The sequence below is a fragment of the Haemaphysalis longicornis genome, unplaced genomic scaffold, assembly GCF_048455015.1.
Source record: "Haemaphysalis longicornis isolate Haplotype H1 unplaced genomic scaffold, Haemaphysalis longicornis Haplotype H1 scaffold_7, whole genome shotgun sequence".
Classification (NCBI taxonomy): domain Eukaryota; kingdom Metazoa; phylum Arthropoda; class Arachnida; order Ixodida; family Ixodidae; genus Haemaphysalis; species Haemaphysalis longicornis.
The window spans coordinates 134,729,657-134,757,623 of NW_027526422.1; the positions used below are offsets into that span (position 1 = coordinate 134,729,657).

A 27,967-nucleotide genomic window follows, 5' to 3' on the forward strand; every position below is an offset into this window, starting at 1 on the left:
TTGTGCACTGACAGTGTCTAGATTAGCATGGCTGAAGAAAGGGGGGTGGAGGGGAATGCAGTACTCAGAAAATTTCTCGGGGTGTTCTTACACTGAAACACCCCCCCTGGCTACGCCCCCTGCTACATACATTTTCTTTTCCTTTTTTACAAGTTTATGCACACAGCTGCACTTCTACAGAATACCTTAAAAACACTAGCGCCACTCAACGCATTTCCCGTTAGTCTTTTCGCATTTACTTGAATTATTTGTTCGGCAATACAAGCCTGTCTCGTGTGGTCGCTGCCTGTTTCATATAGACACGGATACATATTTGAAACTGCACCTCTCTACAAAAACAAACAAGTGTCCTTCTGAAATGACCTACCGCCTGTCAGGCCTTTCCAAAGCTATGTTACCTGGCTCCACTGTGTTGGCTTCATTGGGAAAACCTTAACTTTGCTTTGAATAAATGTGGCCATTTAAAAAAGATGTGTGGGAGGGGTTTGCATGGTGACACTTTCTGAGCGCTCAGAAGTAGGAAAAATCCGAACGTCCCCACTGAGGCGTACTTCAGAAACTGCCACCGGTCTTTCTGATATTGAATTTTCACCCTCGAGGTGTCCTGTCCGAGACAGCGGTAATGTAATGCCTACGTATACAGCGGCAGTGCTTACTGTGCAATAAAACCTCCATGTACTGCGCTGCATGGTGTGTGTAATCTAGCAGGTTTTGCAAATGCAGTAACAGCGCATAAATGCTTTCTACACTGCCACTAAACATCAATGCGTGCATCGGGTGCTCAGAAAATGGACAGCATTGGAAGGACGCAACCTCTTTTAATTCAGAGCTGCAGCCAAGCGTGGAATTAAAGTTTAAAAAATGATGCATTGTTGAATTAAAAATAAAACACAGAAAACTGGGGAACGCATGCAGTCGTGCTGCAGACGGTGCAGCGATAGCTGGCAATGGGATGTCGCATGCATGTCTCTCGCTCTGTCAGGCTATGATGCGGCTATTTCCTCAGATAAGGCACTACAGCATGTCTAGTAGTTGCATACGCAGCTATACGCGGTCACCTTATGCGAGGCTACAAAACTAAATTGGGCAGAGCTCTTTATTATATCAAAGGGAAACCACAATCCAGTGTGGAAGGTCAAACAGTCGCCACTCAGCTTGTATTCCACTTTCAAGGCCTCACACAGTCAATCCAGTCGATGGCAGGTTTGTGCCCATCCAATGTTTCTCATTGGCACACGCTATAAGAGTTAGTGGAAAGTTCACAAACTTGCCGAGCATCTTGCTCTTGACCACAAGAAAAGGAGCTGCCGACTTGTTATTATATGCTGTACAGGTAAGCATTGCAAGTTGGCCGCGTCTTCTCCCTGCTGAATATAAGCATATGAACCTCCCTAGTTGCACACAGCTATAGGATAAGAATGGGATGGAGTGCATTCGGCAGGCATCCTCAGATAATGAATGGCAGCCTACCATTGTCCCTGAAGAAGAAACTGTATGACAGCCGCATCTTACCGGTACTCGCCTATGGGGCAGAAACGTGGGGGCTCACTGAGAGGGTTCAACCTAAATTGAGGACCACTCAGCGAGCAATGGAACGGAAGGTGATAGGTGCCACATTAACTGACAGAAATAGAGCGGGGTGGGTCAGGGAACAAATGCGTGTTAAGGACACATTAGTAGAAACTAAGAAGAAGAAGAAATGGACGTGGGCAGGGCATGCAATGCGGAGGCAAAATAACCGTTCGTCATTACGGGCAACAGAGTGGATCCCTAGAGAAGGCGAGCATGGCAGGGGGTGGCAGAATGTTAGATGGGCAGATGAGATCAAGAAGTTTGCGGGGATAAATTGGTCGCAGTTAGCACACGACCGGGGTAATTGGAGATTAATGGGAGAGGCCTTTGGCCTGCAGCGGGCGTAGATAGGCTGCTGCTGCTGCTGCTGCTGCTGCTGCTGCTGATGATGATGATGATGATATGCTTTCACCGTATACCAAGAAGGAAACGAAATATAACTAAATTGGTCACTGCTCCTTATACAATAGCACAAGAAACCATGATCCGCTGTGAAGGGTCAGGTGGTTGCCACTTAATTTGTATTCCACCCCAAGCGCCCTTGTTGGTTGCAGTACCAAATGCTGCTGTCGCGGTGTTTGCATGACTGTAACGCGAACAGCCCAAAGGACAGTAGCGTTGGCAGCTCTTGCTACAAAATAATGAGTTATGCTCTGGATTGGGAGCTGAGGTAGTTGCGACGTTTTGAAAGCAGATAAAACAAGACGACACCTAACAGTGCATCGCTATGTTTATCGTTGAGTGTTTGGAATGTTTTTTGTTTGCTTGGGCCGCTTACTTTTTTTCCAGCCATGCCTTTCAGGGCTTGAAACCACGAGTAGGCGATTATCAGTCCTGTTTGTGTACGTGCTCCCTTTAACAATGTCAACTCTTTGTAGGAAGTTTGGAGCTTCCACGTCATCCGTAAACAGCCTAAGGTGACACTAACGGCTGAGTAACTTTGTTTGTTTGAACCGGAACAGTTGTGCTTCCTTAGCAGTGCCAGGTGTTATTCAACGACAAACAGTGGTGACGTTGTTTGGAAGCGAATGATTAGAGCTTGTATTTTTTCTCTTGCATTCTCCGTTTACGCCCCGAGCTTCTGCCGCCTCTTAAACGGGGCAGAAACCATGAAGAGTCATCCAACAGCGACCTTTTTTGCCTTGCTGCTTCCGCTAAAAATATCGAGTTTTTGCCGCAGTTTGTTGTCAATGCCTGCTGGTGGTTAAAAACATACTTGGATATTTGTGTCCACGTTCATAAATCTTTGAACTTTAGTTGCTCACATCTGACACCGAAATTGAAAGTGAAATGTACTTGGCTTAAGTTGAAGCTTGGAGGGATAGTAGAACATACTTGAAAAACAAGACAAAGTAAGTTTGTCGTTCTTCGTGCGGCCTGTTGTTGGTTTTGCTGCTTTAAATTCTTGGAACTGAGCCAAAAGACGGGCTAGTAGTGCTGCTTGTTTTATAATGCTCGCTAAGCTAAAGTTCATTTCTCTTTAAAAACATTGGTTCAGTTAAAAGTGCCAGATACATTTATTTTACTAAGTTCTTAGTGAACGGATATATGGTCAAAACGGGGACCATTGGCTGAAAGTTGTGGCACTAGAAAAATTATCATGCCTCATTTTCTTCTGCGTCACAGGTTAATTCCGAAATTGGTGTAAATACTGCACGTATGAGATGTGGCTCATGTTATGGTTCCCGAGATGATGTGGACCAATTTTGTAGACTGCCTCCCCCTCCGCCACAGTCGGCGTCATGGATTAATTGTGGTGTGAACAAGTTACACGTTTTGCACACATCGCCTATAGTTTTTAAAGTACAGTAGACTCCGGTTAAGACAAACTCGAAAAGACAGTGAATCGCTATATTATTAGAAATTCCGCCTAATACTATCAGAAAATCACATTATGAGAAATTATCCAAAATATTATCAGAAATTCATCTTCTGTCAAGGTTCTTTGCATTGTGGATGCGAAAATGAGCAAAGAAAAAAAAAAGGAAAAGGGGGACACTGCTCTTGAAACAGCTTCCTTTAATTTTTAAGTAAACTCTGTGAATAAATTGTTCAGTCTTGCTGCTTTTCCCCCACTGATTTCAAATATGGCATAATTTTTTTGAGTTGGTCAATTACTTCCCCAGATAATTTGAGATAATTAGTCACTTTTGGAGGGACAGTAGACAAACCGGTGTTGGTCATAAAACTGTAATCTTTATATTTTCCAATACTTAGAACCCTAGGGAGTGCATTGAGAGAATAAGTTTTTTGATGCACAGCTTTGAACTAATTTTGCGGCTCATTAAACTTTGGCATTTGAAATGGGAATTCGAAATTGTTCCTTGCCACTGGTGCAACCAAAGTTCAATGAGCCGCAAAATTAGTTCCAAGCGGTGCATCAGAAAACCGATTCTCTTATTGCACTCACCAGGGTTCTTAGCAGTGGAAAATATAAAGATTACAGTTTTACGACCAACACCGTTTTGTCTATTGTTTCTCCAAAAATGGCTAATTATCTCAAATTATCTTGGGAAGTAATTGACTGACTCAAAAAATGATGGCATATTTGAAATCAGCGGGGGAAAAGCAGCAAGTCACAAGTTTCACAGAGTTTACTTAAAAATTAAAAGGATCTGTTTAGAGCAGTGTCCCCCCTTAATCGGAGTCAACTCTATGTGAAACCTCTTGATCCCTACCTGGATTTTGGATAAAATTTTAATGTTTCATCGTTATTCCTCTTGAAAATGTACTGACTCACCTGCTCTTCTGTTTTAGCAATGCAAAGTATTTATAGGGGCCATGAAGGCAAAATGCAAGTTTGGTCCATTCAAAAGACGGCTTTCCCCCAAGTTTGGAATGCAGCTCAGTGAAGGCCCAAAGGCTAGTTGTATCAAATTAAACGAAGTGCTATTTTGGTGTTCATGCCCTTCCTCGATAACTGAAGTGAGACCTTTATTGGGTGCCACGTATTATTTTTTTTTCCGTGTCTCGTCCCGCACATTCCAAAAAAAGAAAAAAAAAGATGTGTTGTGGTGTTGTCACTAGACCTTTGTACGAAGTGTAGACAAGTGTTGCTCGTGAATGTAGTTAACAGAAGAATGGAAACTGCAAAAAAACCAGACAAGAAAGAAAAAAAAGCAAAAAAGACGCTGCAGACACACTGACCCACATTTCTGGATAGGAGGATCGACACTTGAAAGATTATCGCCCCCTCGTATTCTATTTCTGTCCTCTATCCTCGTTCTGAAATTGTTGTTTGCATTCTGGCAACTAGGCCATGTGGTGTCATCTCAAGGATATCACCTGCTCCTGTCATTTTTTTTTTTTTTTTTTTCATTTGTCCTTTCAGTTTACTGTACTCGTAACGTGGTTAGACCAAGCAATCAAAGGTGTTGGTATGGTCCGGTACAAAGCTAGTTTGAAATTTCGAAAAGCGTTAAACTTTAGAGTGTACATAGACTACGACAAATTTTTGAGTGGTTTAATTGCACTTCTAGTCTCGTCTACTGATGGTTCATATGGTTATTGTTTTGCACTCGAGCCCTAGTGTCTTCCTATTTTATTGGAACCCTCACTCGTGTCATCCAGTGTCGTTTAAGGGGGGACATGGCTCTTAAAACAATCACTTTCTTTTCAGTTTTAAGTAAACTCTGTAAAACTTGTCAGTCTTGCTGCTTTTTTCCCACTGATTTCAAATGTGCCATTATTTTTTCAGTTGGGCAATTAGTTCCCGAAATGATTAGAAATAATTAGCCATTTTTGGAGGATCAATAGACAAACCGGTGTTAGTCATAAAACTGTAATCTTTATATTTTCCACTACTAAGAACCCTGGTGAATGCAGTGAGGGAGCAGTTTTTTTGGTGCACTGCTTGGAACTAATTTTACAGCTCACTAAACTTTGGCGTTTGAGATGAGCATTCGGAATGGTTTCTTGCCACTGGTGCCACCAAAGTTTTGATGAGCTGAAAATTAGTTCCAAGCGGTGCATCAAAAAACCAATTCTCTTATTGCACTCACCAGGGTTTAAAATTGCTAATTACCTCTAATCATCTTGGGAACTGATTGCCCAACTGAAAAAATAGTGGCATATTTGAAATAAGTGGGGGAAAAGCTGCAAGACTGATAAGTCTCGCAAAGTTTACTTAACAACTAAAGAAACTGTTTTAAGAGCAGTGTCCCCCCTTTTATCACACTTTTTCTCACGAGCTTACAACTTTATATTCAGTTGTTTCACTGCAAAAGTCTCCAGTTGTGGGACTGTTGCGTGAGTGGCGGCATCCATTAATAAACCGTAAGGAGGTGCATTTTTCTCTAAGGGAAGACTTTAATAGCCAGCATTTTGAGACTTTTTCTCTTTCACGCTTTTGCATTGCTGCTAGTATTGTATGATCGATGCACAGAACACAGTAGCAACCTGTAAACTTTGCTTGGAATTCCTCTTGGCCTTTGCTTTATTCTTAGCAGTTATGCACATAAAGCACTCTGAGCAGGCTAGTTTGTCGCACACATATTACAGCTTCTTGACGCCCTCTTTTTTAACACCAGTTTTTGATGAAAGCGGCAACTCCTTTGCGTTGGCAGCGCAGTGTTGGCACTAGATTTGACATTCCTGCGCGCAGTAACGTTTAAGCAGTGAAGCCTTAATTTAATTGTGGCCTGTTTTAACTGTGTCCGTTCCCTGCGAAATTGTTCCGTAAAAATATGGGGTGGCAAGACACAGAAACAGGGACATGTCCGTAACATCGGTTGAGGCGAAATCGTTCGTTGTATATACGGGTTCTGCGACACGATTCTTATTCTTTTCATGCCTGCAGCGGATGAGAACATTGAGAGTCTTGTTGGAGATACTCTTCGAGCCTATGTGGCGTCGAATACTGCGTGCTGTGTTTGGGGGATTTTCCCTCATGCTGTCGCGTGTCGGTGCAGTCACAAGCAGGGGAGCGGTTGGACCGGGAGACAGACTGGTGCGGGAGATGGGGGACCGGGCGCGGTCATTCGTTGGCGCCCTCATCCGGAGGAAAAAGATCGGCGCCGACGCAGAGGCCTCCCAGCTGAACCGGTGCCTTTCGACCTTTGACCTGACCCTGCTCGGTGAGTAGCGATGCCGCGACGTTACTGAAGCAGCATGAATTAGATAGGTGATGCTGTTTATGTCGCTTTCTATTTTAACTATTGTGCCGTAAACAGAAAACACTCGTTACGGGGCTAGAAGTCCTCACAAAAAATTATAACCGTTCCACTCGCAGAGCAGTGATTCACCATAATGGGCTGTAGTGCCATTATCCACTCACTGCTACCACCCAGCGCATTTCAAATTTCCCGCCTTCGCAGTGCTCGCGCTCCCCTTGCCTGAAACTGCGCCAGCGGGAGTTCTGTTCTTTTTGTGCTTGCTTTTCGTCTGCCACTTTTTTTTTTTTTGCTTACTATCGTAATAACGAACCCAATGAGCATTCCGAACTAAATGAACGCGGGTGCTGCTGGTTAATTACATATATTTTGCCTCAAATGTGCCTGCAGTTTTCTTTGCGCTAAACAACTGGGAGTGTAGGACAAGTGCCAGCGGTTCACAAGTTTCGAACGGTTATGACTATTTAAACCGCTTGGTTTTCAAAGCCTCTATGGGACGCCCTACGACGGAACGCCAGGCTCTACTTGGGTCCGTTATCTCGCTGTGCCGCCTCATTCCGGCAGTTGCTTGACATCGATCGTTACAGCGAGCTACGGCGACAAGGCGAGCCTCTAAAGTGCTCTGCTCTTAAAAGAATGTGCTTCGACACAATGTTTTATCCTGAGCAACTATACTTGTATGACTGCGATTTTGTGTCACGAATGCTACTGCCCCACATGGCAGTCGGCCACCTGGGCATTTCGTGTTGTTTCCGAGTTCTGTTTCGGTTTGATCACTACATCAGTTTTGGTGTGTGAGTAATTTACATAAAGTGTCAGTATATGTTTCTGTCATCCACAAGGTTCGCACAGGTCCTTGAAAACCTTGAAAACCCTTGAATTTAGAAGTGTAAATTTCAAGGCCTGGAAAGTCCTAGAATTTTTAAAGGGTCCTTGAAAACCCTTGATTTTTCTGGAGATAACCAATGGCCCTACCTTTCCACAAGAACTTGAAGGAGCCATGAAGACAAAATACAAGTTTGTGTTATACGAAAGATTTCGTGTTTTGTAGTGCCCCCAGCGCTTGTTCGAATGCAAACGCTGCTTTATTCACTGAGAAATTAATCAATTTATGTTAAAATTTTGATTTTCCCGCTAAATCGTGTGTTTTCGTAGCTGCAATGACATCACAGACCGCTCTGCAGCCTAGGATCCCTTGATTCGCGTGTCCCCCCTACAGGGTAGAGACACGTACACGCTGGGGCCGCCATTTTGGATCGCTCGCTCGCCGCCGAAGCAAGTCATTGCATCAAAATCGCGCTAAAAGTATCGCCGCAACGCGGTTAACTGGCAAAGTTTAAATCAACTTATCTGTTTCGCGTTGCCGGGTAGCGTGGGGAACGAAACTAACAACGCGCTGAGCACGTTGACCCAATCGCAGCGGCACGGGACCGTTCAAAGGGTGTCTCCACACTGTACGGCAGAGTTGGTAACGAGGTATTCGCGTGTTTGTTTACGTTACTCGACCTAGATGGCGCCACCATACCATGGCGTGTCGTTTTCTGCCTTTTTTTTCGTTCTGGGAGAAAATCGTTTCGTGAAACATACTGCTCACTCGACAAATATGTTCACGTAAGACACCGTCGCGTCAATCAATCGGCCAGTGTCGTCTGAGACAACCCCAAAGCCCCGCAGTCCTGTGCAGCTAAACAAGAATAGTGCTCGCAGTACCAACAGCAGCAGTGTGCAGTGGTACTTCTATATTTACATGTGCTTTCGTAACTTACACTTACCACCATTCTTACGGCTTTAAAAAGAATGTGCCCTAAATTTAAGGCAAATAGCTCGTTCGGCAGGCTTATACTCTGCCTAATTTTTGTTTGCTTTTGCCGCCCTCCGCCAATCGCAGAGCTGTCTCGTGTGACATCATAGGTTATGTTGCGGGAAATGAGCTAGTGGGTCGCATGGCCATTTCCTTTTTTCCTAATTATGTGGCTTATTCGACCAAAGTTTACGTTAAAAGTAGTGTCAGTATGATTCTAACGAGGCAATCTTTTGAATGAACCAAACTTGTGTTTTCTCTTCATGGCTCCTTTAAAGTGTTTGTCGTGGATTTTAGGTGTTAAAAATGTAAAGAAACGTTGCAACAATCAAGTTTGAGTGTACTGCGTGAAATTACGAGTTGTGGATTCTCGTTATTACGAGGCAACATTGGGAGCAGCACTCCTCAATAGAATTCATGTCACGATACAATCCCGTGAAAGCCGGCTTCTGTTCTCTATCTTGCATGTTCCATCTACCGTATTTACCCGATTCTAACGCGCCCCCGATTCTAACGCGCACCCGATTTTCCTGGCAAAAAAACCGAAAAAACTTGCAGGCCCGATTGTAACGCGCACGGGACTTTGTGACCTAGACAAACGAATGCGAGAGAAACGGGCGATTTATTTCCTGAAATAATTTCACTCATCTCACTCCTCGTCGCTCTCCGCTGACCACAACATCTTGGCCTCGGTGCCTTCAAGCGCGTTCGCGATGCCACACTTCTGAACGAACGTTCAACCATGGTCGATGGAATCATAGCCCACGCCTCGCACGCCCATCCCGAGAGCTTCTCCAGAGATGCACGCTTCAGCCGACCGCTCATTTTGAACGCGTGGGAGCCGCTGCTGCCATTGCTGTTATCAAGCGCGCAAGTGAAACGATTTGACGATTTGTGTGAACGCCGATAGAAAAGCCTAGGCGCCTAGGCTTGCTGCGTCCGAATAATCGTTGCTAAAAGCATTGGTGCCATCTTGAGATGGCGATGGCGATGGGTGGGACGAAATTTCCTCTGTTTCGGCAGTTTCGGTTTTGTATCCGATTATAACGCGCATGCGAGTTTTCGGCCTTTTTTTTCGGAAAAAAAGTGCGCGTTAGAATCGGGTAAATACGGTAGTCTGTGGACGGCCTTTCATTGCATGTTCGCTGTGCCTCATACGCTCCATCTGCGTTTGCTTTTACGTGCAAATGGTGGTCGTGTACATAGTTCGTCCTGCCTTGCAGCAACACTTGCTGAGTTAATTTCAGCTAATACTCTTGCTGACAAAGCAGGAGATGCAGGCAACATTAACTAAGTTTTGAAATCAAGCAGCCTCAGCAAAACACTAAGAAAAAAGAAAAACCTCTAAATATAAACTCTGAAAAAAAAAAAAAGCTGGGGGAGTATTCATGAATCTATAGCGCCTATCTAAATGTGCATTAATATTCTTAGGTATTAGGCAATATCAAAATTTTGCATTTTGTGTAAAAAGTTATAAATAATCCCAGATAAAACATGATGGGGACCTTGTTTTGTGGTCCTTGAAAGTCCTTGAAAACCCTTGAATTTTTACTTTTGATGCCCGTACGAACCCTGTTACATAAAGTGTCGGTACTATATGTTTCTGCCATCCACTTTCTATGCACACTGAGGCTTTGTTGTTTTCTTTTCCCCGCACGGGGCACCTTGAGTATTCATGGTGACGGTGAGCAGCGACACCGCGGACCCCGAGCTCCCAACATAAGCCGTGTCCAACCGTGGCGAGGTGTTTAAAGGTGAAGGGTAGAAGCCGTAAACGGTGGCCGTCGGAGCCTTGGTCAAGCTCCGGCCGATGGGCTCCCTGCCTGTCTACCAGGCAGGGGGCTCCGGGACCTCTTTGACTACCAGGGTAAGGTCAAAGGAGAAAGTACCCCCGTCTCCCTGCTTTCCAATGTATCACATGGCATTTTCCAAACCCCCCCCCAAACGTGATCGGCCCCCGAAAAGGGGCCGCACCGAAGCTACATTCCCACCCTTGCCAACAATTGCAGCCCAAAAGCCAGATAACTATCCGCGATTCTTGATTGTTGAATCTCTTGACAAGTCGAATCCCATCTCCTCCCAGTCAGTGTTCCTTATCACCAAATTCCTTGAGGGCATCCTGGGCAAGTCTTTCAAAGCCAAGAAACTGAGAACCGGCGAAGTCCTGGTCGAGGTGAACACTCACCAGCAAGCCACAAGCCTCCTTACCCAGAATCGCATGGCAGATCTGGACATCAGAGTCACACCCCACCGTAGCCTCAATAGCTCTCAGGGTGTGATTTCTGAGCCAGATCTGATAAATGAGACAGAAGCCGATCTGCTCGAAGGTCTGAAGGGCGAGGGCGTGACGGCAGTGAGGCGCATCACCATGCGGCGAGATAATAAGCAAATCATGACAAAGCATATAATCTTAACATTTGACCGTTCCTCACTCCCCGAATCCATCAAAGCAGGTTTCATTCATTGTTCTGTCCGGCCGTACATCCCGAACCCGCGGCGCTGTTTCAAGTGCCAACGGTTCGGGCATGGCACCACCTCCTGTCGTGGAAAAACAACGTGTGCGAAATGTTCATCGCAGGATCATGAGACAGATAACTGCCAGGCTGAACAATTAATGTGCAGCAACTGTCATGGACCTCATGCTGCGTACTCCCGCACGTGTGAAAGGTTCCAGATGGAAAAGAAAATAATCAACCTCAAAATCACTGAAAACATCACCTTCCCAGAGGCGCGGAAGAGGTTCGCCTCTTTCCCTCTGGGGAGGTACGCCGACGCAGCTCGCCGGGGGGCGGAGCGGCGTCTGGTTTCCACAGGGACCCAGTTCAGTGAGTCTGACCTGGTCCCTCCGCCGCCCCCCTCTGGGTTGCCTCTGGCAGCCCAATCCGTCGCCACGCCGCTTGCTGAGGCAGCAGCGGTTGTGGTGACATCTTCTGTAGGGACCGGTGCCGCTCCCGCCTCTGTCTCCCCGTCCTCCAGTGTGTTGGAGGGTACCGAGGTGATGGACACCACGGGCCCCGCACCGGTTCCCACCGCACCGCCCGTGCCGCCTTTGCCGCCCCGGACGCCCTCGGCGGTGGCGGCTCAAGCGAAGGGCTCCCGAGGGGGGGCCAAGTCCGGGGGGCCCGGTCCGTCGGGCAACCCTCGGACATCCGACGACGACATGGATGTCGGGCCGTTCCTGCCTGCAACGCAGCGCAAGGAACGCGTCCCGACGCCAAAGCCTCCCGACAAGCCAAGAAAGGCGAGAGTCACAGCCCCGAAAGACGACACATAAACACACACACTCCAGTAGCTCTAACACTAAATAATGGGAAGAGAAAACATAATTCAATGGAACTGTAGAGGCCTTCTTAAAAATCTTGATGACGTATATGAGATTCTGCATGCCAATCAGCCAAGTGTAATGTGTGTTCAGGAAACACACCTGAATTCCAAGAACACAAATTTCTTGAACAGTTACTTGATATACAGAAAGGACAGGGATGGCTGCACGCACTCTTCTGGGGGTGTGGCCATAATTGCTCGGAAATCCTTAGCATGCCACCCTGTCGCTCTGAACACTGTCCTTGAGGCTGTGGCAATTCGAACAATAATATTTAATAGGTTGATAACGGTATGCTCCATATACATTCCTCCTGATGTTGCACTTTCAAGCTCTGACTTCGAGGCACTGGTTGACCAGCTGCCCGAACCATACATTCTTACAGGCGACCTTAATGCTCACAACTCTCTTTGGGGCTCCTCCAGAACGGATGCCCGAGGTCGCCTGGTAGAGAAATTTCTTACATCTTCAGGAGCATGCCTTTTCAACAATAAACAGCCTACATACCATAACATAGGACACAACACATACTCATGTCTTGACTTGGCGATTGGCTCCGCAGTTCTCTTTCCTCTCCTCGAGTGGGGTGTGGGCACTGACCCATACGGTAGTGACCACTTCCCCACCTCACTCACATACATAGGTAAAGGCCCATGCAGTCCATCTTCCCATAATAGGTTCAATGAAGCACGAGCTAACTGGAATACATTTACAGAGACATCCAAACTACACCACACATCCATAGGACACCTACACGTCGAAGAAGCTACCCAACTCCTCACGGCGCACATCCTCGACGCCGCCGAAAAGTCTATTCCCCACGCCTCTGGTGCCCCGCGCAACCAGCGGAGGCCGTGGTGGAATGAGGACTGTAGGCGGGCGCGAGAGGCCCAGAACAAGGCGTGGGGTATCCTTCGTCGGTACCCCACGTCGGGAAACCTCCTCTTGTTCAAACGGGCCAAGGCGCTAGGAAAACGTGTACGCCGTGAGGCAAAACGAGAGAGTTGGCGTACATTCATAACATCAATTAACTCCTACACAGACACACGGAAAGTATGGACCCGAATACGCAAACTGAAGGGACATCAAACACACAGCCTGCCTCTGGTCAGTACAACAGGGGACACACTTGAAGACCAGGCTGACACACTCGCACAACACTTCCAACACGTTTCGAGTTCAGCACACTACACAAACACTTTCATGAAACACAAACTCGTGGCCGAAAATAAGCCTTTACGTGACAATGACACGTCAGCCACTTCTTATAACTCGGAGTTCACAATTCATGAGCTGAGGGGTGCTCTGAGCACGTGCAAACCCTCAGCTCCAGGCCCAGACAACATTACATATACAATGATACAGAACTTACACACAGACACTCTTGTAACACTTCTTCACCTTTTCAACAAGATATGGCTTTCGGGGCACATTCCAAAGTCTTGGAGGGATGCCATAGTTGTAGCATTCTTGAAAGAAGGGAAGGACCCTTCTTCTCCTGCTAGCTATCGACCTATTGCCCTGACCAGCTGCCTGTGCAAGCTTCTCGAGAAGATGATAAACCGGAGGCTCGTGTACTTTTTGGAGTATAACGGCCTTCTCGAGAGCTGCCAGGCAGGCTTCAGGGCGGGGCGATCCACGAATGATCAACTTGTGGCACTAGAGTCGTATATTAAGGATGCCTTCGTGCATAAACAGTTCTGTTTAACTGTGTTTTTCGACCTAGAAAAGGCCTATGACACCGCTTGGCGTTATGGGATCCTTACTGACCTGAAGTCATTCGGTGTTTCTGGTAGTATGTTTAACACCCTTGCTAGCTATTTGTCGGAGAGAACCTTTCGCGTCAGAGTTGGTTCTGCACTGTCAAAGGTACACGTGCAAGAAAATGGCGTGCCGCAAGGCGGAGTTCTAAGCTGCACTCTCTTCATAGTAAAAATGAACTTCCTTGGGAAGGCACTGCCGCCTACAATTTCTTACTCCATGTATGTAGATGACGTGCAGATATCTTTTAAATCATGTAATATGTCCATCTGCGAACGTCAAGTCCAGCTCGGCGTCAAGAAGCTTGCCGGCTGGGCAGACAAGAATGGTTTTAAATTGAATCCTGTAAAAAGCTCCTGCGTTGTGTTCTCTAGGAAGCGCGGGGTCCATATAGACCCAGACATTACTCTTAACAGCGTGTCGATTCCTGTGCACAAGGAACACAAGTTTTTAGGCATTTTATTCGATGAAAAGCTTACATTCATCCCGCATATCAAACAGCTCAAATGCAAATGCTTAAAAACAATGAATATTCTTAAGGTCCTCTCACATCAATCTTATGGGGCCGACAAACAACTCCTGATGCGCCTTTACACGGCCTTGGTGGGGTCTCGGCTCGACTATGGCAGTGTCGTGTATGGGTCTGCTACAAAAACAGCACTGAAAATGCTCGACCCAGTGCTGCATCTTGGCCTTCGCCTCTCATGTGGCGCATTCCGCACTAGCCCTGTTGAAAGTCTTTATGTCGAGTGCGACAAATGGTGCCTAGGGCATCAGCGGGAGTATGTTGACCTGTTGTATGCATCCAAGATCGTGTCTCTGACTAACCATCCTTTTAATCCCACCATGAACGATATCTCAAATTTACAACTCTTTTTAAACAGGCCATCGATTCCCTTACCGTTCTCTCTCAGAGTTAGGGAGGAGGCTTCTGCACTCAATGTCCCCCTTTCTGACACACACAAGACACCCATTCATAATTTCATCGCACCATGGCATCTTCGTTCTGTATCATGCGACTTGTCATTCACTCTTGTAGAAAAAAATAGGGTACCCAGGAATGCAATTCTGCAGCACTTCCTGTTCCTGCAGGACAAGTACAGGTGTGCAGAATTCTATAGCGACGCGTCGAAAACTGGTTCTACAGTATCTTGTGCAGCGCACGGACCAAATTTTAGAGTCAGCAAAACAATGAATTTTCATAACAGTATTTACACGGCAGAAGCATATGGCATTTTACTCGTTTCAAACCACATCATCAGACACAAAATTCCCAAGTCCATTGTGTACACAGACTCTCAAAGCGTTGTACGGGCACTGTCATTAGGAAGGTCATCTAAAAACTATGTTATAAATGCTCTTTTTAAGGTACTAATGTCTGCATATGCCTCAAATCTTGAAATAACTATATGCTGGGTACCAGGGCATTGTGGAATCCCTGGTAATGAGGCCGCCGACCAAATGGCTGGTGATGCTGCTCTCATGACTACGGTTGACATTACAACAGTACCTTACACCGACCTAAAGACACACATCAGACGACAGCTTCGTAACACATGGCAATCACACTGGAGTCAACAAACAGACAACAAACTACACGTAATAAAACCACAACTGGGACGCTACATAGCTGACTCACACAACAGATACACTGAAGTCGCCCTGGCTAGGCTGCGGATAGGCCACACACATGCGACGCACTCCCACCTGCTCACTGGAACTTCGGGACCCACGTGTAGCAGGTGTGGAAAGGGCCTATCCGTAGTCCACATACTAATCACATGCAAGGCACTTGACACAACACGACACAAACATTTCCCTGAATTATACAGACGACACATCCCTTTGCACCCATCACATTTTTTAGCCGACGAACCCATGTTTTCTAGTCAGCGTGTTTTCAAGTTTTTAGCTGAGGTGAACTTTCTGCAGCTCTTGTCATATCACGTATAATCACCCTGGCCCTATACACCAGCCATCTCCATTGTCTTTTGTTTAGCATCACTTTTACTTTTAGTCAAATGTTTTAGTATGTACGGTCTCATCACAATTCAGTAACTTCTTCTTTGGCGCTCTTTGCCCGTAGTCGGCCTTGCGCCAATAAAACCCAACCATCATCATCATCATCATTGTTTTCTTTTGCCGCAGTACTAAAACTGGTCGGTAGCTTTGCCTTTTAATTTCGTTGGGCCAGTGTGCTGTGCCTGGATTGGAGGCAAGGTTTTACTAATCTTTTGCTGATGGCAAACTTGCAGCTTTGATTCTTAGGTGAGAAGTGCCACTGCAGCTTAGTCGGTAGATTTTTGGTGAAGGGAAAACACAGAATCACATCGAGTGCCTCGGTGACTAAAACACATCTGTGCCACTGACCTCAAGGTCTCTAGCCGCTGTTTTTCTACCAGAGGCGGGAAACTAAAATGACTTCTTGTGTGGAATTTAAATTGACAGATGGGGACCTAGGTGGTTCACGTTATTCCGTCGTAGCTCTTACTACGGCATGCCTCAGAGGCTAGGCACTTCTTCAGCAGATCCAATTCCCAATTTATATTTGTACCGAAGTGCACGGCAAACAGTGCACAGCCTCTCAAACGCAGCGGCCGCTTTCCTGGTGGAGTTGAAAAGCAAAAACGCCTGTGTGTTCGAGATTTCAGCGCACATTAAAGATCGCCAGGTGGTCAAAATTAATTCGGAGTCCTCCACTACGGCACGCCTCATCACCTGCGTTGCATCGGCGCGTTAAACCCTACAATTAATCAAAATCAACAATGCACACCCTAAAAAGCTCCTCCAAGTACAACTATACTGCATTTAAAGGGTCAAACACTGCTAAGTGGCACATTCCGTGTGTCCGGGTACACGGATGCCCTAAGATAACCTTGCGTGCCTGCTGTGGTCGTTGCAGGGGTGGGTGGCACCCTTGGTCTGGGAATCTACGTTCTGGCTGGACAAGTGGCCAGCACCAAAGCTGGACCCGCCGTAGTCCTCTCTTTCCTCATCGCAGCCGTCGCCTCCGTTTTTTCAGGTAAGGCAGCAAATGCAGAAGAGGATGCACTGGCATGAGCCCAAAGAATGGCCACTGGCGAAAAAGAAAGTAAAAAAAAAAAAGCTTTCCGCATTGCGCCAATGTTGCACTACACTCACCCGGTTTTTCAAAATCTCTGAGCAAGCCTCTGGTGGTGCGTTTTAATTCTGGTTACCAGGGTGTGTTAGCCTGCTGTCTAACTTTTCCGCCGAGGCGTTTTTTATTATTTTATTCAGTTCTGAGTGATGCTGGGGAAAGGGTGTGTGTTAGGCCTGACTCTCAGCACGGGCAACTGCTGTGGTTAGTGGAAGCAGAGTCCTTCAATGCCTTTCTGGTCATGAAACTTCGCCGTGACGCTATGGGAGAGCTTCATACGCTGCCGCGGCGTGGCGCTGGTGTTGATCGGAGGGCAGCCGGGGGCGTGGTCAGAGTGCGGTTGACAGGGAATGGACCACGGAGTAAGATAAACGAGACGCTCGCCGCCTTGTCAGCTGTGTGGTTTCGCTTTACGTGTCGTGGGCTGCTAAAATGGACTTATCATTTTGTGAGTGACGAAAAAATTTGGTGCGAACGGGCATGCTGCTACTGCGTTCCTGCCTGAAGGTCTGGCTACAGAGCAGCGGCGGCCGCCCGATGCCCTCCGATCTGCGATGGCACCCCTCGAGGTAGCCTTTGTCCCCGCACAAAACTTGGCCAGGAGTTTCATGACCAGAGAAGCATTGAAGGACTCTGGTGGAAGCATGATCTGCTCCAGCTTTGAACGGGTGGGGACATTAAAGGGACAGACAACCGATTTTTGAAGAGTATGTATTCTCTATCCCAAATGAACGGTCATCACTTAAAGCTCCTTGACAAGAAGTGATTTTGCTGATAACGCCCTAGAACTTTTTAAATCGGGAATTTTTATGTCTACGAGCTGTATGTGTCCTGCCAAAAATAATGCTGGCAACCATGATATACAGTAGTGCGGCAACATACTTTTGTGTGTGTGCGAAATAAAAAACACTATTTAAAAACTTGTCCTGAGCTAAAAAAGGTGTGAATCGCAGGCTTTCTTATTCTTTTGTGTGTGTTTTTTAATTCAGCAGTCTATTTTGCACGAAGGCGCCATCTGTTGAGATTGACGATAGGTAGAATTCGGCTTCACGTTGTGGAGGTCGGAAGTTTAATTCTCCCCGGGCGCATCCTTTTTTTTTTTTTTTGAAGCTGCCGTTGCCGTATTTGGCAACTGAAATAGAATATTTTGGCAGAACAGATGCCCCTGAGTCAAGCAGAATTGTCAAAGCTCCTTCACTGAGTCTGTTTACTGAACGCTGCCAGTGATTCTGGGTATGGAGGCTCAGCTAGCCGCACTGAGAGCAACCCAGCGGCGGCGGGCGGCGTGTCTTAAAAATTTTCAAAATAATGTTTAAAAATACATATACAATTTAAACTTATGCAAATGTGTTAAAAAGTTTTCAATAAGTGAATAAACGTTTCAGCAGTTACAGTAGCTGCTAGGTTTGCAGGTCACGTGACAGGGACACATGTTGTAGTGTCAAGTTTCGACACTACAAACCGCCACCCTTCCGATTTCAGAAAGTTTGCTGCCAAATTAAAATTATTTACGCCAATTCGTTTATAAATTGCTTGTGGTTACCGGGCTATATAAAATGCTGGCTTTCATATGAGCTAAAGAACATATACGCGACAAAAATCGGTTGTCCATCTCTTTAACGGTGAACTGCACTCAAATTTTCGACAACATAAAAATAATGTCACCTAATGGTACACATAAGGGTGCGAAATGCAAAATACTGCGCTTCAAATACCAACACGTGCGGCGCAAATGGCTCGCGACATTGGCGTTTCCGGAATCAACTGAATAGAAAAGGCGGCCATTACCGCCGGCCGGACGTGACGTACATGATGGAAGGGAAGCAGTTGTGCCAGAATCTGCGGCCGCTCAGAGCAGCCTTCAAATGCGCGTGGTAGAGTCGCGTTTCGCACTGTTATTTCCACAGAATAACTTTCACTAATATTTTCCCGTGATAGTGGAATTTGGCGGAATTCTGGGATCGCGTTGCTATCAATTGAGATGAAGTAGACCGTTCGACAGCAATTTTTTTCCATCAGAATAACTGCCAGAGTAGCAATTCTTGGCATTGCAAGTAAAAAAGCGAGCCCTGATTTACAAAGCTACTTGCTCGTATGATATTGAAAAGCAGCTTTCGTTAGCATGCGCCTCGGCTGTAACATCACTCTCTTTGAAGGGAACAAACCGCACATGGGCGGAGATCAATCACTATTTCTACTATACATTACGTACAAACAACTTCGTGAATATTGGCCCAGTATCTTTCGCCTTGCTGCACATCGAGAATCGAATTATAAAAGTGGTCTGAAACTATACACTAGCTTCCGCAGCTAAATGATGCGCTAAAACACGAAAAAGTTTCCTATCTACCGCCGTTTTCTACTTTCACCAGAGACTTGTGCTGTTGAAAACATTTTACTTTCAAGTAAACTAAATGTAACGCTCTACCAAAGCAAATACTTTGCTTGGGAATTGAACAAAAATTTAGTTCAGTGTTTAGGAGAGGAGCGGTTTCGTTAACTTTTGCACTTCGCGAAAACGACGGCTGATATTTGTGCGGATGTATTTGTTACTGTGAGAAAGGCTGATTTTGGTTCACTTTGCAAGTGAGGCAAAAGTCGCACAAATGTTTATCCCCGCGTGTACAACAGCTCTGGCTAGGTCGTCAAACTTTTGGAAAGGTCTAAAGAATGGAGGTGGCGTTGGGCCAGCCCAGATATGGCCAATATTGGACGCAGAAGTGCAAGTGGTCAAGAATTTATAAAAATCTTTTTTTTTTCTGTGGTAGATGCAATAGGAATGACAAATGTAAGGCAAGTGCTCGTTTCATGCTATTTTTTCCTTTGAGTATCAATATTATTCAAGTAAAAAAAGTTTTGCTAACTCCAAAACGTTTGCAAGCGTGTGAATAGTTTGTAGGCTTCCAATCTCTTTTATTGCGCTGAAAAAAAGATGGTAACCCCGGGCAAACGTTTCCCTGCGCCGGGCGGAGCGCCCTGCAAGTTGCCGGAGAAGCGCGAGCTTCTTGGGACAGGTTCCCCAACCTCCGTCACAGGCCGCTCGGAACGTGTTTTGGCTACTCTCCGCCAGGTGCAAATGTAGTCTGCTCGGAGGTACTTTGAACGACGGTACCTAGCGTGCTCTGTGGTTACAAAGCTAACGATTTCGCCATGGTGATTTTAAGAGCATAAATTACTTATTTGGATCAAATTTGGACAAAGAAAAATTTGAGTGCAGTTGTCCTTTAGGGAAAGTGCGCTGCTGCCAGTCATATTATAACTAACGTTATCAGCTGCTGTGTACCAGACGACCCTGTATGCATACTGAACATGGCGAAGTTGGTCTCCAAAACTGAATACATAGTGTTAGCACTGAAAGAGGGGACATGGAGTAGAAATTACGGGACAAGCGCTAGTTCCGTGTATTTCTACCCTGTGTTCCATCTGTCACCCCTAGCACTGTGTCTTCAGTATCATGCAACCAACTAGCCCTTAATTTGCTCTCTTAACTTTGGCAAGTTCGGCATTCAGGTCTTTTGAGCTGGGGTGCCCTCTGAAGGTGTAGAGGCAATGATGTAGCTGGATACCACATTTGCCTGAAGATAGCTCTCGCCAAAAATTGAAAAATTGTAGTGGTTCACCATGAACTTCAGTAATGCACGAATAATTTTAGGGGTGTTTCAAATGCCCATTGTGAAGGCGATGTGTATGCGAGGATATTCTCTACTTTCTTTCTGCGCACCCTAGGTGCAGCTGGAGATTGACATGCAAGGGCCATGTGTACATGCTAAAGTGTGGTACCTTCGTTTATTTCTAGCGAGAACTGCATGTGGTATTTTTTCCGTTCCCTTCTTCCCAACAGGCCTATGTTATGCGGAATTCGGAGCACGTGTGCCCCGGGCAGGGTCGGCGTACATCTACAGCTATGTCACGGTCGGGGAGTTCATGGCCTTTGTCATTGGCTGGAACCTCATCTTGGAGTACGTCATCGGTGAGCGCCTTGTTTTCCCGACTGTAGTCTCTTCTCCACCCCCACCCCACTACGTTATTTTTTCTTAATGGGGAAGGCTGGTCTTAAGTTTTTTTGCTTTCCAACCAATTTTGATGAAACTTCACGGGATGTTGTTTTTTTTTTTCTAGGTGATGTCAAATATTCAATTAGTTTTGATGTGAGGTAATTAGTTTTCAAGTTAATTAAATATCTTCCTTAGTTGCTCTTGAGAACAATAGGGAAAAATTCAACAAAAAAATTACCAGCAAGGCATGAATGGATACCAGAAATTGTGGAGAATGAAACGTTGGAAGCAGTTATTTTTTTTTTTTTGCAATCACATACAGGTTTACATCAATTCTAACTTCTAGGTTTCAACTACTCCTGCTAACCAATTAAAAATAATGCTAATTGGACAGCTACTGAAAGACAAAATGCAAAAATCTGCTTCCCTCATTGGATGATTTAAACATTCATACTTACGCTGCAAAAGAAATGACCTTCCTGGCTGCCCTACATGCTGGGGTGTACCTCTCGAGAATTTCCTATCACTGCGATACCACTCGGGGCAAAGAAGTGGGGAATTATGAAAAAATTGTTATTTTTCGTTGAAATGGGGCCTCAGTGGCTTTTCTAAGTACCTGGTACTGTCCTGAGTGCAAAATCTTCAGATGAAAAACTGTGCAAATCAACCGAAAAGTGATGCCTCAAAAATTGATTTTCTGGGCAATTTTTCTGTCCGAAAGACCCCTGTGCCCCCCTTAATTAAGGAAACTGACACGAAATTTTTGTGTTATGTTTCTTTCACTGCTATGGGTGCCTACCAGCCCACTAATTATAGAATGGCATATTAGATGGCCGATCGCAGTGTAAACAATCATTTACGGCATCGTTTATTCGTATCAGCTTTGGTTTCGACAAAACGAACGCCGAGCGGCCGCTATGACAGGATGCCGCCTGTGTCGTCTTGTTGCACCTCTGCCGGTCTAGATGTGTGCATGCCCAGACGGGCCGAGGTCTTCACTATCCCCACGCACCCAAAAATTTCAGTCCCAAAACCACGATGTGATACACACTGCGTAGCAGCGCACGCCAACCGCAGCCAGGCTACGTCAAGGGAGCCCCGACGTCGGCAGTTTGGGTCAAGGAGCAGATGATGTCATGTCGGCCCACTCTGGGCTTTCTTGTGTGGGCAGAGATTAAAATGAATTTAAAATATGTCATGCTGAACAATTACCGTTGAAACTTGCTGGGAGATATCTCCTGAAAAAAAAAAAAGTAAGCATTTGAGATAGTTATCTCAGCTTTTAAATTTCTTATTGCTACTCCTTTAATAGGGCACCTACTTTTGGTGAAACGTAATATTAGGCTGCTCTGTGAGGAAGAAGAAGAAGAGTCCCGTCTCCTGCATATACAGTCTTTTTTTTTTTTTTTGAACGGGGGGATGAACAACAGGCACGGCGTCGGTGGCGCGTGGCTACAGTGGCTACCTGGACAGTCTGCTGAACCACACGATCGAGCGCCACATGCAGCAGTGGATGCCCATTGGGGTCACCTGGCTCTCTTCCTACCCGGACCTCTTCGCCCTTGGCATCACCCTCTTCCTGGCCGGTGAGGGTGTCCCTGCTTGGATTTTAAGTGCAGAGCACTTTAGGGGCTCACCCTGTCGTCGTAGCTGGCTCGCGGGACCCAAGTAGAGTCACACGGGGTTCCGTCGAAGCTGCTGTTGTCGCGGCGAAACCCAGAGGCTTCAAAAGCCAAGCGGTTTATGTAGTAATGAGCGTCCGAAACTTGTAAAACGCTGGCGCTTGTCATACATCTCCCCGTTGTTTAGCGCAAAGAAAACTGCAGGTACATTTGAAGGAAAATTTACGTAATTAACCGCCACCGCTTGCGTTCATTTAGTTAGGAACGCTCGTTGGGTTGGTTTTTACGATAGTAAGTGAAAAAAGTGGCATTGCAACGCCGGGACGTCCGGGAGGAAAAGCGAGCACAAAAAGAAAAGAACTCCAGCTGGCGCAGTTTCAGGCGGGGGCGCGTAAGCACTGTGAAGGCGGGAAATTTGAAATGTGTTGGGTGGTTGCAGTGAGCGGATAACAGTGCCACAGCCCATTATGGCGAATCACTTCTCTGCACTTCTGACAGCTTTCACATTGAGTGGAACGGCTTTAATTTTCACGTTCGTGACATGCTGGTTGATGCGGGTGCGGTCGAATCGGCCTGAACGAGAAGCAAAAATGCCAGGTGTCGAAATTTTGGTGTGCTTAAATTTTAAGACCCTGAGTGTAGGCTTGGGCGAATAGTGAAATTTTTCTTCGAATTGAATTCGAAGCGAATAGTGGTTTTTCTCGAATAATTTCGAATCGAATAGTTCGAATACCGTAATTACCTCATTCTAACGCGCCCCCGATTCTAACGCGCACCCGATTTTCCAGGCGAAAAACCGAAAAAACTTGCACCTCCGTTTGTAACGCGCAGGGAACTTTGTGAGCAAGAAAAACGAATGCGAGAGAAACGGGCGATTTATTTCCCGAAGTAATCTCGCGCATCTCACTCCTCGTCGCTCTCCGAGAGCTCCTTGTCGCCTTCTGCTGACCGCAACATCTCGTCATTGCTGCCGTCAAGCGCGTTCGCGATGCCACACTTCTGAACGTACGTTCAACCATGTTCGATGGGATTGTGGCCCACGCCTCGCATGCCCATCCCGCGAGCTTCTCCAGAGGCATACGCTTCAGCCAACCGCTCGTTGAGACGCTGAAAGCCGCTCGTAAGCCGCGGAAGCGGTGCACCTTCGTTGCCGCTGCTGCCAATTACTGTTATCAAACACGCAAGTGGAATAATTTGACGATTTGTGTGAACGCCGAAACAAACGCCTAGGCACCTAGATCCGAAAAATGGTTGCTAAAAGCTTTGGCGCCATTTTGAGATGGCGGTGGCGATGGGTGGAACGAAATTTCAGCTGTTTCGGCAGTTTCGGTTTTGTATCCGATTCTAACGCGCATGCGATTTTTCGGGCTATTTTTGCAGAAAAAAGGTGCGCGTTAGAATCGGGTAAGTACGGTATCATTACTACTTTTTCTCACATACTTTGGAAAATGATAAGCATTAATCGTAAATATGCACGTGCTTAAGGGGGGCACGGGTCTTAGTGTGGCACGGGTCTTAGAATGGTCCAAAATCGCGAAAATATGCATTTTGGGAAAAACACATTTTTGAAGTCTTTGTACCTTCAAGCACCTACTCTAAAAGTTTTACCGCTGATTTTGATCGGGAATAATCTCAAAAACGACTTTGAAAACGCAGCGGGAGCCGCAAAACGCCGAAAAACGGGCTAAAAAAGCTTGAACTTCGCGCGCGCGCCACACTCGAAGCAGACTGCCGGCGGCGGCCATCTTGGGCTCGCTTTGTAGCTGATTTCTTTGTGCGTATTTTGCGCCAACTCAAAATGGCGTCGCATGAGGAGAACGAGCGGTACCGCCGATTTACCGAAGGTCGTTTCGGAGCCGCTGATTGGCAGGAGCAGGCGCGCTCGAGTCGAGCCCCCCGTTCCGCGTCTCTGATTGGCCGGCGCCGTTGAGCCGCCATTTTTTTTTTTCGTTTTGTTTTTGCAGGCGCGCGTTCGGCGCCGCAGTATTTTCGATTCAGGTGTGTTTTCTTTGCCGTTAGTGACTGCAATTCTGTCACAACGTCTTTACGTCTCGTGCCGCAATGCCTGGAGACTTTTACCTCAAGGAACTACGCGCTGCAAGCGTACGGAAACACGATGGAAGACGCCGTAGACGGCGGTGCCGAGATCGCCTGTCACGTACGAATCTGGTCCGAGAAGCGCCGCGTGAAAACGTCCGGATTTAGTTAGCTGTTGTGCTTTGGTCTCATTTGTGAAAAACAAAGTTGGCAGCACAATACGTTTGTGCTTTTCTTTAGTTTGCATAGACATTGAAGGAAGTGCAAAGTAGGAACTACCGTACTTGAAGTTCAGCAAGAAGTGCAGTTTTCCAGCGCTGTTTACAAAAGTTTTTCATTACTTGCATAGAGCCTTCCTGATTATTTTTGTGGTACGGTCGCATATTTGTTTTTTGTTTTTCTTGAGGAACAGAGTGACACGGCGCTTTTTATATTGGGCCATGCTGTAGCAAGAGTTAGAAACTAAAGATGCATTTCTCTCTTATTTTGCGATGTCATGCTCTGCCTGAGTGTTTCACTATCAGGCTTTTGACCTAGGGTGATAAGACTGGTATCATTTAATTATTAGCTCTAGCAGGTGATGCTGTTTTTATCACTCTGGTATCTATCGCCAAATTGTCTAGCAGGTGATGCTGTTTTTATCACTCTGGTATCCATCGCCAAATTGAAGTCCACTTGCAGCTCTAGTTTATTTTGTGAGGTCACGCTTTTCCTAGCGGGGTGTTTCCTTATCTTACTCTTGAGCCAGGATAACAAGACTGGTATAGTTTCATTTGTATTGAATTGGTCTAGCAGCTGATGCTATTTGCATCACTGAAGCATTGATGACCAAAGTGCATTTCACCTACAGCCTTGCTGTAGGTTTGAGATGCATTGCAGGACAATCTAGTTCTGGGTGGCTGCTGTGCTTCAGTCTCATTGGTACCGCAAAAATAACAACAGCACATGGTAATTGTGGCTTTCTGTATTCTGTAAAGACACAGATGAGGATATACAGTTTCTGAGGTGTAACAGTAGAAAATTTAATTTTCCTTTGCAATTTGTATGGTATTCGTGTAAATTTACGTCAATCTTTTCAGTTATTTTTGTGTTACAGTCACATACTTGGTATGCTTTTCTTCGTGAAGAATAGAGCTACAAAATGATGCTATTTATATTGTTGTAGCTATGCTGTAGCAAAAGTTATCGTGATCTGAATCTTCAAATGCATTTTTCTCGGTTTCTTTTTTTGCAAGACCAAGCTCTGCCTTACGGGGGTTTTTGTAATGTTGCTCTTGGGCTAGGATGACAAGACTGGTACCATTGTATTCGTACTGAATTGATCTAGGGGGTGATGCTATTTTTATTGCTCTATCACTGTTTACCTATTTGCAGAAATTAATAAAAATTAGGCAATTTTATACGAATTGCTGATATCTAATGTTCACCTCTTTCATGCTTTGCAAAAGTCTTCAAAATTAATAAAAATAGCATAGCCCCCCAGAGTAGACCTTTGGCATTATGTCCGTATAAATCATTATTGAGTTTGCTAAAGCGAAATTGCTCTAAACCCCCGTAAGAAATGCCTCAATAAATAAATTTCAAAGTGTTGTATTTCTTGAACAAATGAAGCTATGTCAAAACCAATTGCATATTTGAAATCAGTGTAAAAAACTGCTTAAGACTGCGAATTTTCATCTAGCTGGCACTAATAATAAAAAAAATTGTCTAAAGACCCACCTCCCCCCTTAAGTAACTGATACTCATACAATAAGTTTCGCGAGTCTGAACTGTGTTCATGCACTTTTATTTTATGAACACTATAAGTTTTGGGAGTCTGAACTGTGTTCATGCACTTTTATTATATGAACACTGGGGGAAGGTAACATCAAGCGTTCACGTTATAAAAATAATAGGAGCACTGCAAATGCTGCACATCTCGTGTCAACAGCTGGCGGCACAGTTACAGGTTCTCATGAAGGAAAACAAGCTGCTCGACATGCTCTGTGAGAAGCAGCTCCCGCCTGTTGCTAACTACACCGCCTGCAGTTGAGAACAGTCTCTCACTTCTTGTCTGAGTGGCTGGGATGGAGAAGTACCTCTGAGCTACTTTAGCCAGGGCTGGGTACGATTGGCTCCCACGACCTTTCCACCAGTCCAATGGGTTCTCTGCTCGAGGCAGCAGCGGTGCACTCAGGTAGTCGCAGACTTGCCTAGCGGTATGACCATTGTCAGTTTCTTGACATGCGGTGGAGCTCAATGTAGAAAAAACAGTCCACACAGTGCTTGTCGCACCCATTGCTGATTCTGGCACGACAGAACATCCTTGGTCCCGTTTCTGCTGTGACGGCAAAAGCTTTTCCACAGTACACACAAGCAATGCTCTTGCCCACTTCTTTTCAGCTTCTGTGGTGTAGCAGATACTCTTGAAGCGTGGGTCAATCAGCATGGCAAGTGCTGGCACTTTGGCCATCTTGATGTCGGGGAATCTTGTCGAAAGACTGCGCAAGAGACTGGAGGCAAAAGGTGCTGCTTCGTCTGCTCCAGATACGTGCTCCTCAAGCATCACACGCGTGCAGTGCAGGAGTGGAATAACTTGTGAAAGAGTTGGATAGTGGTCTGCAGAAAGCTCGGCAGTAGCCTGCTCTAAGGGCTGAAGAACTCTGACTATGGCATTCATCAGCTTCCACTCTTACGCGCTGAGATTTTCCACCGAGTCTGCGGGTTGGGACATCTTGGATAACTTCAAGGGCCGGCATGTGCATGTCATTCTGTATTTCGAGGAGCCTTCCTCGTGCTTGCGCGCTTTTCTTGTAGTGTCCCACGATGGACCTTGATTTCACACGGAGTAGGGCAAAACTTGAGACTTCTTTTTTTGCATCACTAATGCACAGTTGAAGAGTGTGTCCAAAACACTGCAGTCCCGCCCACGACGACCTGGCAACAGCCGAAACAAAGTTTCTTCCATTGTCCGTGACAACAATGGTAGGGATGTCTTCGGGAAGGTCCCACTCTTTTACGACCACTTGAAGAAAACGCAGGATATTGTCTGCCGTGTGACCTTCTGGCATTGCTTTGCATGCCAAGGCAAACGCATGCTGCACAAAGTTACGATCCAGCATGTGAACGGTCACGCTCACGTAGCTGTCGCCCGCTCGCGACGTCCACGCGTCCGTTGTGAGCGTGTAGCTCTCTACTCCCCGGGAGAAAATTTCCCACAACACCATTTTCAACTCGTTCATCTTCGCCGCATATAAGTCTAAAATAATCGTCCTTGAAAACTTATTTCTAGAAGGGATGACATACTCGGGCATTGCGTAGTTGATCATATTCACGAAGCTTTTAGCTTCGACCACACTGTACGGCTGAAGGCCGCAGGCAATGAAAGTGGCGATTCTTCGTGTCATCTCTTTCGCTCTTGGGGACGTCGGCTGGAGCTTTGGCTTGAAAATGGGTGCAACAGAAACCGGAGACGAGCTTTCCTTTCCCGCACTCCGCTTTAAGGCCACCATTACTTTACGCTGGCGGTCGGATAAGTAAGCATTGTACTTGCAAGGGTGTCGCTTCAGGTGGCTCACTAACGTTGTAGTCGTTCCGGTCGGGGTCTTCAAAACAGACTGGCACGATTCGCACCGCGCTGTGCCGCCAC

At 46.1% G+C, this 27,967-nt stretch overlaps 1 protein-coding gene and 1 pseudogene across 3 annotated transcripts in view; one reads left to right on the forward strand and one right to left on the reverse strand.

Annotated features, from left to right (window-relative positions):
• The window catches only part of LOC144147023 (cationic amino acid transporter 3-like), a 112,934-nt gene that overhangs the window by 28,272 nt on the left and 56,695 nt on the right, over positions 1 to 27,967 (forward strand). For all 3 annotated transcript variants that reach the window (XM_077679044.1, XM_077679045.1, XM_077679046.1), the window contains exons 2-5: positions 6,483 to 6,647; positions 16,470 to 16,589; positions 20,527 to 20,655; positions 22,111 to 22,266. In XM_077679044.1, coding sequence (XP_077535170.1) covers positions 6,483 to 6,647; positions 16,470 to 16,589; positions 20,527 to 20,655; positions 22,111 to 22,266 — 570 coding nt within the window. The remainder of the gene's footprint in view (positions 1 to 6,482; positions 6,648 to 16,469; positions 16,590 to 20,526; positions 20,656 to 22,110; positions 22,267 to 27,967) is intronic.
• On the reverse strand, positions 26,229 to 27,494 carry LOC144147024 (E3 SUMO-protein ligase ZBED1-like; annotated as a pseudogene).